Genomic DNA, 14,886 nt, shown 5'->3' with positions numbered 1-14,886 from the left:
GTGTGTGTACATTAATTATATGTATTTAAAACCTTGGTCAATATACCTTTAAATTGAGTATTTTTGTTTGAGCAGGACTTTGTGTTCATTGAATATATTTTCACCCGTGTCTATGCGTCTCTGCTGTTATTCAGATGTAATATATAGCTCACTTTGTTTTTAACTGCTTTTGCTGACACAGGGATTAGATTGCAAAGGATCTCTGTTCATTGTACTGAAACCAATAGAATTCTGAGACGTGCACAGGTGAAATATCTTACAATGAGGGCAACATGCTAATAACTCAGCCCAGCACAGGTTTTGGGTTTCTCTACCCTTTGTACCTTAATTATGAAGGCACCGTTGAATATTGAAAAGGTACATATATAATGCTTCACATTCAACATCCCACACCAATTACATGAATATGAGAAATTGACCTAATTGTTTTGTAAAAGGGAAAGGCTTGGGTTACCTGGAACACAACGCTGGGTTAATAAACTCTCCCTTTAAACAGAACATGTCCTTACCGGTAATAGAGTCAACTAACTCTGTCCTACCTATTGGGTTTTACTGTTCAGACACAGACTGGATTATGCACATGGTTTCCGTGAAAGCTCTGTGTGTTTTTACGAGCTGCAGACTTGCCTGACTCTGGGTTTTCTTTGCAGGAGAATGTTTCGTCACTGGGCAGTCCCACTTCAAGAGCTTCGATAACAAGTTCTTCACTTTCAGTGGTGTCTGTCAGTACCTGTTTGCGAAGGACTGTCAAGACAATGAATTTGCTGCTATCATTGAAACAGTCCAGGTAATTAAAACCTCTCATTTCTGCCAGCGAGCCACAATCCTAACTGGGGCTGGCAGAGTCCCTTTTCAACTCGGGTTGATCATTGTAGACAGTACTGAATAAAAGTGATGTGAAGTTCTCCGGATAAAGTCAACTACTTATTGTCACTGTATTTTCTCAGTCCCATTACAGTGATATTAAAAGGGTTTGCTCTTAAGCCACTTTGTAGTTTAGAACTTGGTTTCAGGAGACTAAGTTTCAGGCCACTGCACGGCACATCAGTGGAGACTTGGGGTTGGAACACCTGTTAATCTTGACTAATTAAGCCAATAATTGGTACAATTAAGTAACTGAGAGCTTGGTAGAAATGAAAACCAGCAGACGCAGTAGCTTTGTATCCCTTATATGAGAAGTGGGTAAACGCTATGTTGCCCAAATTAAAAGCGAATGTCGTTTACCTGCGTATACCCTCGGCTACACCACTGGGTGTGCATACCCCTTATAAAAGTTTGCCACAGTATTTTGGCACAGCATTTTATTTCAGTTTTAAGATGCTTTCGTTTTCCCATGGTTCTACTATGCACTTGCCATAGTTTACCCTGGCTTGCCATGTTTATTAATATGCTTTACCATACCTTGCTATTCTTTATAATGCTCACCTATGCTTCACTGTATTATTGCGCACTGCCTCTCCGGGGAAAAGGTGGTGGGGGGGGGTGTTGCGCTCTGTCCATGGCACGTTGCGTACCACGTTGTACATAGCAGGGCGCATGCGCAAATCCATTACTACATCACCATGCTTTCACTGTGCTTTATTACACTGTGTTATGCTTTTACTATGGGGAACTTTTATAACGGTTAGTTTATCATGGCTTGTTATTTTTAATATGCTTTACCATACGTCTCTGTGCTTTACAATGCTTCCCTATGCTTTACCAGACCTCTCTGTCCTTTACAATGCTTCCCTATGCTTTACCAGACCTATGTGTGCATTATAATGCTTCCCTATGCTTTACCAGACCTCTCTGTGCTTTACAATGCTTCCCTATGCTTTACCAGACCTATGTGTGCATTATAATGCTTCCCTATGCTTTACCATACCTCTCTGTGCTTTACAATGCTTCCTTATGCTTTACCAGACCTCTCTGTGCTTTATTACACTGCTATGTTTTTACTATAGGAGACTTTTATAAGACGTGATAAACAGAAAATGCTACAAAGTAATTAAGTCAGGAAACTTATTAAATAAATAGATTATTTATTAAAACATAGACTAGACAACACTACTACATTATACATATTTTGCACTACATTCTTTGGCCTTTGGCTTCACCATTCAAGGTACCCCTGTCCATAAATGAGCTCAGATAAGTGGAGAGGCTGACCGTAGGGAAGCCATGGGCAGGGGGGCAGGATAGCTGCCCTCCCTCGTTAGACGAAGCCAAAAAGCAGGTGCAGGCTGGGAAAGAGGGGGTGAACTCTGACATACAGCCAGGACTTAATGGAGTGAGGTAAGATATAAATCCCTTCCTTGCTGATCATTGGACGTGTTGTTTGTTGAAGGATGAATAAGATACTAGCTATTCGATTGGTGATTTGATCTGGTATTGGAAGATCCTGCAATAAGTTTGATGTTTACGTGATTTGAACTGTTAAAGCAAGTTCCCTGCCTGAACCACCGCTTTGCTTAATTACTAAACAAGTGCATTAGTTTAGATACGTGTGATCTCTCTGTTTAAATAGAGCCGTGAGTCTGTCCGGTGTATTAAAATGCTGAAATGTTTTCTCGTAGTGTGCCGATGACCAGGACGCAGTGTGTACCAGGTCAGCCACTTTGCGTTTCCACAAGCTGTCCAACATCACCATTAAGATGAAGCACGGGGGAGGGGTGTCAGTAAATGGTCTGGATATTCAGACTCCTTTAGTACAAGGTATGTAACAGAGCCTGCTACTGTACCCCTGGGCTTGTATGGCAATGCAGCTGCATTACAGGAGAACTATAATGGATCTGTAAAGACGATCCATAATAGCACAGAGATGGCTGCAATGGGCTGAATATGCCCTTGTTAGAGCATTTTCAGATTTTGACATACAAATGGTATCACATTGATGTGAGGAAGCAACATATACTGCTGGTAATCCATTGCATTCAGATTTCTCTACAAATCATTGACCATTCAAGTGACATAAATACCCCCTTCAGTGAGTATAATTGTACCATGTTAAGTTTCCTATCTATGCATCTATTTTATAATGCGTAAATTTAATTAAAAAAAACAAACTGCAATAGCATTCCATTTATATCCCATATCCCGTTTGTTACCCTCTATTGGTCCTGTATACACTGCCTGGCCCTGATCACAGCCTTGACACGACATAGACTCCACAAGGTGTTGGAAGATGGTTGTGGTGGCCATAAAAGGTGCCTGAAGTCTGTCATTCTCCTCAAATACTGCTCCCGTTTAATACTAATGCTTTATCAGACTCACAGAACAGTATGCAATACGAAAAGGGAATTTTATGTGCATCATTACCAATTTCAGGGATGGCAGTCTTCATTCCTTCCTCTGGTCCAACAAAAGAGCTCTAAACAACCCTTTTATACCTAATCTGTGGTTACAACCATTCTTTCTTTTGTAACTGTTGTCCAATATAGTTTGGTACCCTCTTGGTCCTTCTAATAAACATACTCACAATTCATGCATTGAACACACACATCCTGCTAATAAGACATATTACTACAAGAGATTACAACAGAAGAGTGAAAGACACCAACAACCTCCATATATCAGACCCAAATAAGGAATGTGTCCTTATTAGTAACTTTCCATGAGCTCGCCTTTACACTGAAGTTAAAGAAGATATACAGACCAAGCAGAGCAACATTTAAAATAGAAAAACATTATAGAACAACACATTTTTCTCCTAATGTTATGGAATTAGCTTGACCTTCAATCAAGGATCAGGGTATACCAGGAGGACATGCCCCACCCCAGTGCATAGACAGATCCCAATAAAGTGGCCAGGCAGTGCATGTCAGCAGTATCCTGTGGAAGGCGGGGGGCCGGGTATAAGCAGCAGGTGCTGTTTGATTCTCACAGTAAGCGTGATTCTTACATTACAGGACCCCTTCGGATCCAGCACACCGTCATGTCATCTGTGCGGTTGACTTACAATGAGGACTTTCAGCTGGACTGGGATGGCCGTGGCAAACTCCTGCTGAAGGTATCTTCGCCACATTTCAACTTATAATCAACTCATATTTATTACCATACTTTTCAGAACATTACCCACATGCTTTCACACATTTTAGAAGCTATACGTAGGATCAGGGCCGTATTAACAGGCGATGACCCTGACAGTTCTTAATCCGGCCCTGCGTAGGCTTTCATATTGGGACAGTCTGACTTTATAACAAGTGTTCAGTTTATCCTTAATTGAAACACAGTTCAAAGTATCCTGCTAAGTATTATTCCTTACTTTACCCCTCCATTTTTTTTTACACCAGAGAAGCACATTTTATTTAAAAAGCACATTTCAAAGTAGGGAGATATTATATTAGGGGTGTACATTATATAAGGAATGTTAAATGAGCCTGCTTGTGCACAATGGGCAGGGTGCATGTTATATTGTGAAATTACGGTATACAATTCACCTGTAACAGGAATCTGTATAGTATGTTTACCTTAATTTTCCATATAGAGTCTTATCTACAGACTTGAGGTGAAACAGGCCATGGTGTTTGTCTGCCCATGCTAGGTATTATAATTGAATTATGAGGTCTATTATGAGGTCAATTGACCAACTGGAGTGTTCTGTGTTGACAGCTAAGCCCAGTGTACTCTGGTAAAATGTGTGGCCTGTGTGGAAACTACAACGGTAACCAGGGTGATGACTTCCTGACCCCGGCCGGCCTGGTGGAGGCGCAGGCTGTGGGCTTCGGCAACTCCTGGAAGATAAACGGGGGGTGCGAGGATGTGACTAAACAGGATTCGGACCCATGCAACCTGAACCCTAAGAGAGGTGAGAGATGCGTTTATGAGCCCCTGCCTGGCTGCTGCTTGCATTTCTTACATTGATAAATTAATAGAGCAGAATTAAGACCAGAATGACTCCTGCTTGAACTTAAACAGCACTACATTTATTGATTCCAAGCCTCAAAGCACACATGCAGAAGAAGAAATTAACGTTAGACATGTTCAAATGGGCACTAGGTTTAATAGTTAGGCAGTCGGACATACTAACTTTCCATTGGGAGTCACGTTGGCCATACCTCAGCACGATGTTCCGGGAGGAGAATGGAAGCTCTCAGATGTGTGTCTCCCTGAGTGCTTGTGTGACTCCCAATTTATACAGGCAGATAAAGCTATGCTGAAATTACCTCCTATGTTTACTTTCTACTTCCTCTTTTCTCTGCAGTTGGTTCCATAAAACATTGATTTCATCACACTTACCACCAGTTATTCCATTGCCTGCTGTCTCAAGATTTTGCAGAGATTGCTCACAACGTGATTTTTGTGCTTTGCAACAGCTGAGCTAATGCATCAGTGTTGAACATAAAGCAGTCATGACCTGAGCTTGTGCACTAGCATTAACCTCACACGATACACTCTGCTGCACCAGAGGACAAACACTGTGCCCCTGTTGGTTCTGATATTGCTTTGTTTTATTTAATGGTGTTCATTTATACAGTGATGGTCAGCGCCTAGCGTTTTCCAGTTATCCTTGTATTCTATATTGTCTTTACAGCTGTGGAGGTGTGTATTATCTTTTGCGGTTAACAAAGTTAGAGTCAGTTAGCATAACAATACAGTTAAAGATGCCAGTTAAAAATGCTCCAAAAAAATCTACAAAGTAGCCTGTCCTCAAATGAAGACAATGGTGCTTAATGGATTAAGTCTGTATCGCTTTTCGTTTCAGTGCGGTATGCAGAGGCCTGCTCTGTGCTCACGTCGCCGGAGTTCGAACCCTGCCACTACGAGGTGAACCCTGCTCCGTTTGTGAAGAACTGCCGCTATGACGTCTGTTCCTGCTCGGATGGGAAGGAGTGCCTGTGCTCTGCTGTCTCCAGCTACGCTACCGCCTGTGCCAGGAAGGGGGTCTTGATTAACTGGAGAACGCCCGATTTCTGCGGTAAGGGAGGCTTCACCCTGAAACCAGGCTTACAAAAAAGCTGTTGTCCCATACAGACACAATAGAAGTTTCACTCTGAGGCCAAACACATAAACAGTGGCACCAAAAATGTTCTATTTCATTAGCCATAGTTCTTTAAGATCCAGTACGGTTAAACTGTGTAACAGCATTCCGATAGTTTAAATGCTATAACTAATCCGACACATTGGTTGATTTAGTAAGCTGCATTTGAAAGTGAAATTGTTAATGTTTCTATAAACTGCAAACACACTGCTCTGGGTGTATGTTTTATTAGAGGAACACATATCTAGATTTGAGTGGTTTCTTAGCAGCTGTATTTAATTCCATTCTGTTTGTGAAGCAAATCTGGCATTAGCGTCAATTAAAAAAGTTTCACGGGTGTAGGAGTCCTTGCCAGTTTATGGTCTCCTTGTCAATTTCCAGCCTCATTAAGACACATATACCCCCTATGGTATTTCCATTAAAGGTGAAACAACAACATAGTACAACATTTCATTTTTGGCCATCACTACAGACCCTTGCCCTTGAATTGTCTGAATAAGCTTTGGAGCCGCCATACCTCTGAGACAGCCAGTTGAGAGGAACCTCTTGGCTGTCGTGTATGCACTCATGAGTGGAATTATCCCGCAGAGATGAGCTGTGCTGAGGACCATGTGTACCAGCAGTGTGGGAGCCCCTGTAACCAGACCTGCCGCTCACTGTCCTTCCCTGACACGGACTGCAGGGAGCTGTGTATGGAGGGCTGCTACTGCCCCCCGGGGCTGTACGCTGACGACCACGGGGAGTGTGTGCCCAGGGCCCAGTGCGCCTGCCATTATGACGGAGGCGTTTTCCAGCCTGGTGATGTTGTCTCTAGCCACTTCTCCATATGGTAAGAGCACAACTGCACACCGTTCTTAACAATGGAGATCACACATACAGCTATGGCCAAAAGCTGTGCACCACCTACAATTGTAGGATTGAGACAAAAAAAAACTATATGAACATAATTTAGATCTTTTATTTAACATCATGTCATCAAAGAAACAACAAAATGATATCGCAAAGCCATATTAGTATTGCAGTATTATATACCATGCAGAGTATACCATGTAGTATAACAACACGACACTGCAATACAAAACAGTTTACTTAAAAAATTATACAAAATCAATGCATGACCTTTCCAGAGGAACAGGGATGAAGGCAGTAGCTGAAAGACTTGTCTGCTGCACAGTTTGTGAACTACTTGCACATTGCAATACCCACGGCAATGAGTGCTCAGGAATGGTTATGTTTAAAGGATGGGTGTTTTGGGGGAACGTTTTAAGATTGAGCAGTTTTTAATGAATTCATCAAGTCATTTAATCATTCACAAGCTATTAGAGGCTCAAGCTGTCATTGAAACAAACAGACGCAGCACACAGGCAGTGATGAGAGGCCAGGAGGCTGCAGGCTAGACTTCTAAATCTCTACTTGGGGAAAGAAAAACAGAAACACAAAGATAAGCAGAGCAGTGATAACATTGCTTATTCTTTTAAAAGGAGCGATCAGCAAGGCTTTAACTCCTAGTCTTTAAATTAAAAACCTGAGAATTAAAAAAAACAAAACATCTGGTATAAAGCATCCTCTTATTTTACACTGACATGGATGAGAAACCATGTTACTATCTTCATATTTATACTGTATTTATATTACCTCTATATTGCTATGAGTTATAATGTGCTCAAGTAAAGTGTTGACCAATAGGAATTGAACTGGATGTAACAGTTAAATATTATTTTTTATTCATTCTATTTGATATATATATATATATATATATATATATATATATATATATATATATATATATATATATATATATATATATCCCTCCTAAAGTCCAATCTCCACTGCCTCAAAGTGGGAGGAGGGTGACAACGGGTTCTCAAGACGAAGTACAGCGGGGTCCCCTGACTCTGGCAGGTTCAACCATGCTGTGGAAGGGGCACTCACCAACCAGCCTAGCCAGCGTGGTGAGTTATGGCCAACCCCCCCCCCCCCCGCCACCCCCCACAGACAAAAACATGGCCCTCATTCCCCAGAGGCTGGATTGCCGCCGACCAAGGCAGCGGCCAGTTAGGCATGAGGGCAGAGGGTGCTAAGAATCACCGGGTTACGATTTCAGGCTGCAACAGAACACTGACCCTGGCCATGTACACCTGCAGATCTCTTTCAGGTAAAGCAAGACTTCAAGAGTTGGAACAAAAACTTGGAAGAATCAAGTGGGACATTGTAGGACTAAGCGAAGTATGGCAAAAAGACAAAGGACTACTAGAACTCAAGAGTGGACATCTTCCCTTCTACTGAGGCACTACAGATGGATGAACAGGAGGTGTCCACAAGAGAATCAAGAATAACGTGGTAGAGATGTCCGCGAGACTGATAGTGAAAGTTTCAAGAAAGTATGAACTTCAGGTCATCCAAGTATATGCACCAACAACAAGCTATTCGGATGAAGAAGTCAAAGATTTTTATGAAGTACAAGAACTACACGAAAATGGGAAAAGCCACTATAAGTTCATCATCGGTGACTTCAACGCCAAAGTAGGAGCCCAGCAAGAAGACGAGAATTCGATCGGCAAATTTGGACATGGCGACAGGAACGAGAGGGGCGACAGACTAGACGAATTTGCAGAGAACAAGAACTTAGTCATCATGAACACCTTCTTCCAGAAGAAACCCATCAAGAAATGGACATTGAGAGGATCCAACGGAGTTTAGAATGAAATTGACTACATACTCACCAACAAGAAGCACACCACACAAGATGTCTCAGTACTAAACAATTTTTAACACAGGAAGTGACCACAGACTTGTAAGATGCAAAATACACCTTAACACAGCACTTGAGAGAGCGAAACTCGTGAGGACGAAATCCAACACAATCAATGTAGAAATGCGCCAGAATCAAAGCCTGGTGTTTAAACTGGAACTGAAGAATAGATTCAGCACTCTTCAAGATCTGCAAAAAGATGAAGCAAATCAAGGTAAACAAAATCTATGAGGAAGTGATGCAAGTAATTGCAGAAACAGCAAAAAACATCGCTGGAACACACAACTGGAGTACAAAATGTGACCATAAGATCACGCAAGAAACAAAAGACCTCATGAAGAAAAGAAGGGAAATGAAACAAACAGCAGCTCTGAAGTCAAAGATTGAATACATTGAGCTCTGCAAGGCAGTAAGAAAGCACATTACTGAGGATATACGGTTGTTCAACTGTAGGTTGGTAGAGAAAACTATTGAAAACAACCAAAGCATGAAAAAAGCAAAACAAAGACTAGTCATCAGGAAAAAACAGATTTCAGCAATCAAACATGAGGACGGGACTGTCATCAAGAACTGCAAATTGATTTTGAAGAGAGTTGAAGACTTTTACAGAAAATTATATTTAAAAAAAATGCAAGCCAAGGAAGAAGTTCCAGACGTTCTACTGGAAGAAGTGAAACATGCTATCAAACATGAAGACAGGAAAGGCACCCGGAGAAGACGGCATAACGATTGACATCGTGAAAGAAGAACTGACAAATACTGTCGCGTATTTTTACAGATTGTATTAAGCAAAAGAAAGTGACAAATGACTGGAACAACGCATTGGTGATACTTTTACATAAGGAGATAAAGAAGACCTCAAGAACTACAGACCTATTAGCTTACTTCCTAATCTAAAAAAATTCTACCAAGATACTCACCAACAGACTCCAAGATAAATTTGACTCGGCAACATCCACAGTAAGACCATAAAAACAGTGACAAAATCAAGATTAAAAAAGGAGTTTGTCAAGGAGATACAATTTCTCCAAAGCTCTTCATGGCCACCCTAGAGGACATTTTCAAAACACTGGATTGGGAAAATAAGGGGCTGAAGATCAATGGAGCCTACTTGAATCACCTACGACATCCTCATATTTACAATGTGCCCAGAAGAATTACAAACAAGAATACAAGAACTACACGAGGCTAGCATCAAAGCGGGTTTGAAAATGAACCTGAAGAAGACTCAAGTCATGTTCAATAAATATACCACGCAACTGAAGTCAATGGGATCAAGCTTGAAGAAGTCAATAACTACGTATACTTAGGACAGTTAGTTTCGGCAACGGAGAACCAAATGTGTAAAATCAACAGAAGAGTAAAAATGGGCTGGAGTGCCTTTGGAAGATTAAGCATGGTTCTGAAAGGGAAACTACCCTTATGCCTCAAGGGGAAAGTCTTCGACTTCGAATCCGTGCTGCCAGTGCTAAATTATGGATGTGACACCTGGACCCTCAATGCAAAAATGACTCAAAAATTACAAACGACTCAACGGAGTATGGAAAGATGCTGGGAATAACAAGAAGAGACAGGAAAAGGAAGGAATGGATAAGAGTGCAAACAAAAGTATGCAATGTTATTATAAGAGCGAAAGAACTGAAATGGCAGTGGGCTGGACATGTAGCAAGAAGAACAGACCATTGCTGGACCAAGGAGACACTAGACTAGATCCCAAGAGATACGAAGCGACCAAGAAGAAGACCTGCAGTAAGATGGCAAGATGAAATTAGGAAACACGTCGGAGCAACGTGGATGAGGGACGCAGCAGACAGACTTTTGTGGAAGAACACTGGGGATTCTTTCATCCAGCAGTTGATTGAAAAAGGCTGAAGATGATGATGATGATGATATAATGTATCTATATACTATATGTATCCTATTGTCTTTTTAAAAAAAAGAAGCATGGCTTTAAACTCCATGTTGTGGCCTCTGTTTGGTGTGAGCGTCAGGGTTCCTCACTCTTGTATGTTTGATTCCCAGTTCCTGTGAAGAGGGTTCAATGCACTGCAGCTCCAGTGACCTCCCCAGTGCCGTGCTGTCTGACCACCTCATGAACGTCTTGCCATCCACACGAGGTACAGGGTTTTCCTTACTGCATCGCTAACATTCAGTGTCTCGAATTACTGTGTGCTTTGCATCACCTGTGTGTAAAGTCCCCTTCTTGCACTAGACAGAACGATCTTTACCAGAACTGTTTCCGATCTTTGATGCAGCTGGTGTCTTTTTCATTGAAGACATTCTAAAGAAACCGTGCAGCTCTATGCAGTGTGTGTTCAGTCATTAACCGGAAGCAAACTAAACCAGCTGCCAGGTTCCTAAATGCAGTGTAACAGGGAGTGTGTCCATAAGGCAAACATTTGCTCTATTTAATTTTAAGTGAAAAAAGATGGATATTTACACTATACTTTCAGCAATGGAAATTTTCACGGGGAGCTACATATCACATGGTTACAATAGTTAAACCTCATGAAAATGCCTCCTGATCTCTAACCTTATATTAATTGATGCCTCTCTTTGTCAGTGAGAAGAGCGCTGTCCTGCAGACCCCCTATGGACATGTTTGTGTGCAGCAGCCCTAGAGAAGAGGGGATAGAGTGCACCAAAACCTGCCAGAACTACGATCTGGAGTGTGTGAGCCAGGGCTGCATCTCAGGCTGCATGTGTCCTCCTGGACGGGTAAGGGACATTCTGCACCTGCTTCAGAGAACAGAGAGTTATCAGCACCAGTCAAGCACATTGATTTTGGAACAGAATTCAATGGCCTCATTATACTCCATTTACAGTGGGTTGTGCACACTTTTTTTCTCAGCATTTGCTAAATCAAGTTGTTGCTGTAACAGTGTAACAGTGTTTGTCATGTTTCCAACCAAGACAAAGCAACTCTAAAGCTGTGCTTCCACTCCTGGTCTTTGTTCCAACCCTGTTCTAAATTCTAGAACTTAACCAATTAAACCTCCATCCAGATCCTGAAGTTGTTCATGATCTCATTTTACCTGTTAAACCTGGAGTGGAATGGCCCTCCAGGACCGGGACAGCTATGCTAAAGAAACCACATTGGCCAACAGAATATTATGTTGTGGACGTGCTGGACAACAGTGTCTGTCAGCAGTTAGAGTCAGCCAACCCTACTGGTAATAGAAGTGTGGATCTGGCTTATATTAATAGAGAGAAGTGGGTATCACCCCATACCATGATGTTAGGAAAATACATGCATCATTCCTTAACAAAATGCTTGCTTTTATTGTATACACATTAAATGTGCCCAGGCAAAATCTCATATTGGCAAAACACTAACACTTTAACGGGTTTGGGAGCAGGTGTAACATTTTTACATGTAGTCAGTTATATACCCTATTCCCACTCTTACATTATTCAGGCTGTCTAAATATGGGATTGTTTTTATTGCTGCCTCTAACTAAAATAGCTGCATTGGTTTATGGATCCCCTGCAGGAAAAGATGTAGCTCCTTGCTAAAAGCTCTTTCATTATTATTATTATTATTTATTTCTTAGCAGACGCCCTTATCCAGGGCGACTTACAATTGTTACAAGATATCACATTATACATTATTTCACATTATACAGATATCACATTATTTTTAACATACAATTACCCATTTATACAGTTGGGTTTTTACTGGAGCAATCTAGGTAAAGTACCTTGCTCAAGGGTACAACAGCAGTGTCCACCACTGGGGATTGAACCCACAACCCTCCGGTCAAGAGTCCAGAGCCCTAACCACTACTCCACACTGCTGCCCTTCATGAACCTTAAATCAACAATAAACCTTTTATAACACAGTCCAGCTTTTGCCTTTTGAGCCCGTGTGGTACGTCATGTGACAATAGAGGCAGGACCTGGGGAGCTCAGTGAAACCAATGCTATCAGGGTACTGGGGTAGAAAGCCAGCAGTAAGCACACTGTCCTCATGAATATGTTTGTTTTTATAGGTCCGACACAGGATGCGCTGCGTGGCCCCGGAGCAGTGTCCCTGCTTCCACAACGGCAGGGAATTCCGTCCCGGTCAGGCAGTCTCCATGGACTGCAACACCTGGTAAATCAATCAGACCCCACTGTCCTGCACTCACCCACACTGCTTTCACAGTGAAAGCCATACTATTGACTGCAGTTGGTTTCTGTTATCTTACTAATTATCAATTGAAAGGCTGTTACTCCATTCAAGTGCAACCAACCACTAACTACTCCCTTTTACAATGTCACTGTGGTTAATTGTTTACCATGTGTTCCTTTCCCATACATTTCTGCACATACTTCATCTCTCCAATCATTTACATTAGCAACTCTACTTATGCCAAAGTCACTGGTCAGCAAGCTGGGCGCCCCCCAGTTTGAGAACCGCTGCGACAGACTGCCCTGTTCAGATTTCCATCTGATTGTAACGTGTTTGACAGTGTGTGTCATGACAGAAAGTGGCAGTGTAAACCAGGTCTGTGACGGGTCCTGTAAGTCCATTGGCGAGGCGAACTACCTGACCTTTGATGGCGTGAAGTACACGTTCCCAGGACTCTGCCAGTACGTGCTGGTGCAGGTGAGCCAGCGATCACATTTACACATGAGAATGGAACACAGATCTACCGGATCAGCAGAGAGACTCCACTCATAATAATAATAATATTTAATAATATAGTAACACCAAATAATGAAGCACTGGCTGAAAAACTCTTTAAGAAGTATTTATCGGCAGGTATTAAATACATCCATTCATTTATGTGTTGATTTCAAAACCAGTATTGATTTTTACAACCGGGTACCAATCAATGGCAGTTACCTTCCGCATTGAGTGTTTTAAAAGCTGATTGGAAGATTATTTTTCTCTCATCTAGGGCGCCACCCTTTTTACTGTTGTACTGGCGTACCAAGGACGTAAATTGACTTTTCGTTAAATACTTCTTAAAGACAATTACGAGAACGGGTTTCTACACAGCTGGACTTCAAACACTTTCACCACATTCAAGTTTCACACATATATGCTTTGCCTGCAGGAGTTGAGGGACTGCTTTTCAGTTCTAGTTGCCTCTCATTTGAGTGAATAATTCATGGGCATGGTATGAATAATGTGTGCTGTTATTTTATTAGCTGCGATAAACTTGAAAACAGATGTAACAGCGAGATGAGTTCAAAAGCTCTAACACCACGAATGCAGACGAGCCCGGCTCTTTTGCATTGTGGTTAAGACACTCGCTTGCAGTGTGCGGGGTCGCTGGTTCACACCCAGCCTCCGCCCTGTTACACAGACAAGCTATTTGAGTAATTAGAACCACGCAGAATCATAAAAAGGTAGGGGGAAAATCCGAAGTGAATTGCTCTTTAATGAATAGACCACAAGGAAGCCATTCAACTTGCCCAGCTGTTACAGGTAACTCATGTGCATTTTGCCTCTCCAGGATTACTGCAATGGCAACGAGGGCACATTCCGCATACTGGTGGAGAAGAGTGGCTGTGGAGTGCAGGGCCAGAGGTGCTCTAAAGTCACCACAGTGCTGTATGAGGGAGGAGTCATAGAGCTGGCCAATGGAGTGGTGAGGAGTGCAGTATCTGTGGGGAGGCTGCCAGCAATGGGGTGCCAGTGTGTGTATATATATATATATATATATATATATATATATATATATATATATATATATACACAACTATGGTCAAATGTTTTGCATCATCGAGTAGAATTAACTTATTTTGCTTCATAAAGTCGAATGAAAGCTGCTGAATAATGTTACGTTAACATATTAAATTACACAACGCTTTATACCATATACTTAATGAAAAACTGATAAAAATAGAAAAATGTGACATTTCGAAATATAACATGAAATACTGTACTACTGTAGTAAACTATTGCGATATCATTTTGTACTTTCTTTGATTACATATCTGAAGGAGACTCTTCTTTACACAAAGAGTGGTGAGGGGATTGAATGGGTTACCTGGTCATGTTGCTAAAGGAGACTCTTCTTTACACAGAGAGTGGTGAGGGAATTGAATGGGTTAACTGGTCATGTTGCTGAAGGAGACTCTTCTTCACACAGAGAGTGGTGAGGGGATGGAATGGGTTACCTAGTCATGTTGCTGAAGGAGACTCTTCTTCACACAGAGAGTGGTGAGGGGATGGAAT

General features: G+C 41.7%; 1 protein-coding gene across 1 annotated transcript in view; it reads left to right on the top strand.

Moving 5' to 3' along the window:
* The window catches only part of LOC117415837 (von Willebrand factor-like), a 56,557-nt gene that overhangs the window by 13,075 nt on the left and 28,596 nt on the right, over positions 1 to 14,886 (top strand). Inside the window, 12 exon segments of the mRNA XM_034026685.3 lie at positions 651 to 787; positions 2,559 to 2,697; positions 3,891 to 3,991; positions 4,594 to 4,789; positions 5,687 to 5,899; positions 6,551 to 6,791; positions 10,737 to 10,831; positions 11,278 to 11,432; positions 12,707 to 12,810; positions 13,169 to 13,195; positions 13,197 to 13,305; positions 14,162 to 14,296. Coding sequence (XP_033882576.3) covers positions 651 to 787; positions 2,559 to 2,697; positions 3,891 to 3,991; positions 4,594 to 4,789; positions 5,687 to 5,899; positions 6,551 to 6,791; positions 10,737 to 10,831; positions 11,278 to 11,432; positions 12,707 to 12,810; positions 13,169 to 13,195; positions 13,197 to 13,305; positions 14,162 to 14,296 — 1,652 coding nt within the window.

The sequence above is a fragment of the Acipenser ruthenus genome, chromosome 7 (genome assembly GCF_902713425.1).
Source record: "Acipenser ruthenus chromosome 7, fAciRut3.2 maternal haplotype, whole genome shotgun sequence".
Lineage (NCBI taxonomy): Eukaryota > Metazoa > Chordata > Actinopteri > Acipenseriformes > Acipenseridae > Acipenser > Acipenser ruthenus.
Note: the sequence above shows the minus strand (reverse complement) of the source record. Positions and strands in the feature narration are given on the sequence as shown.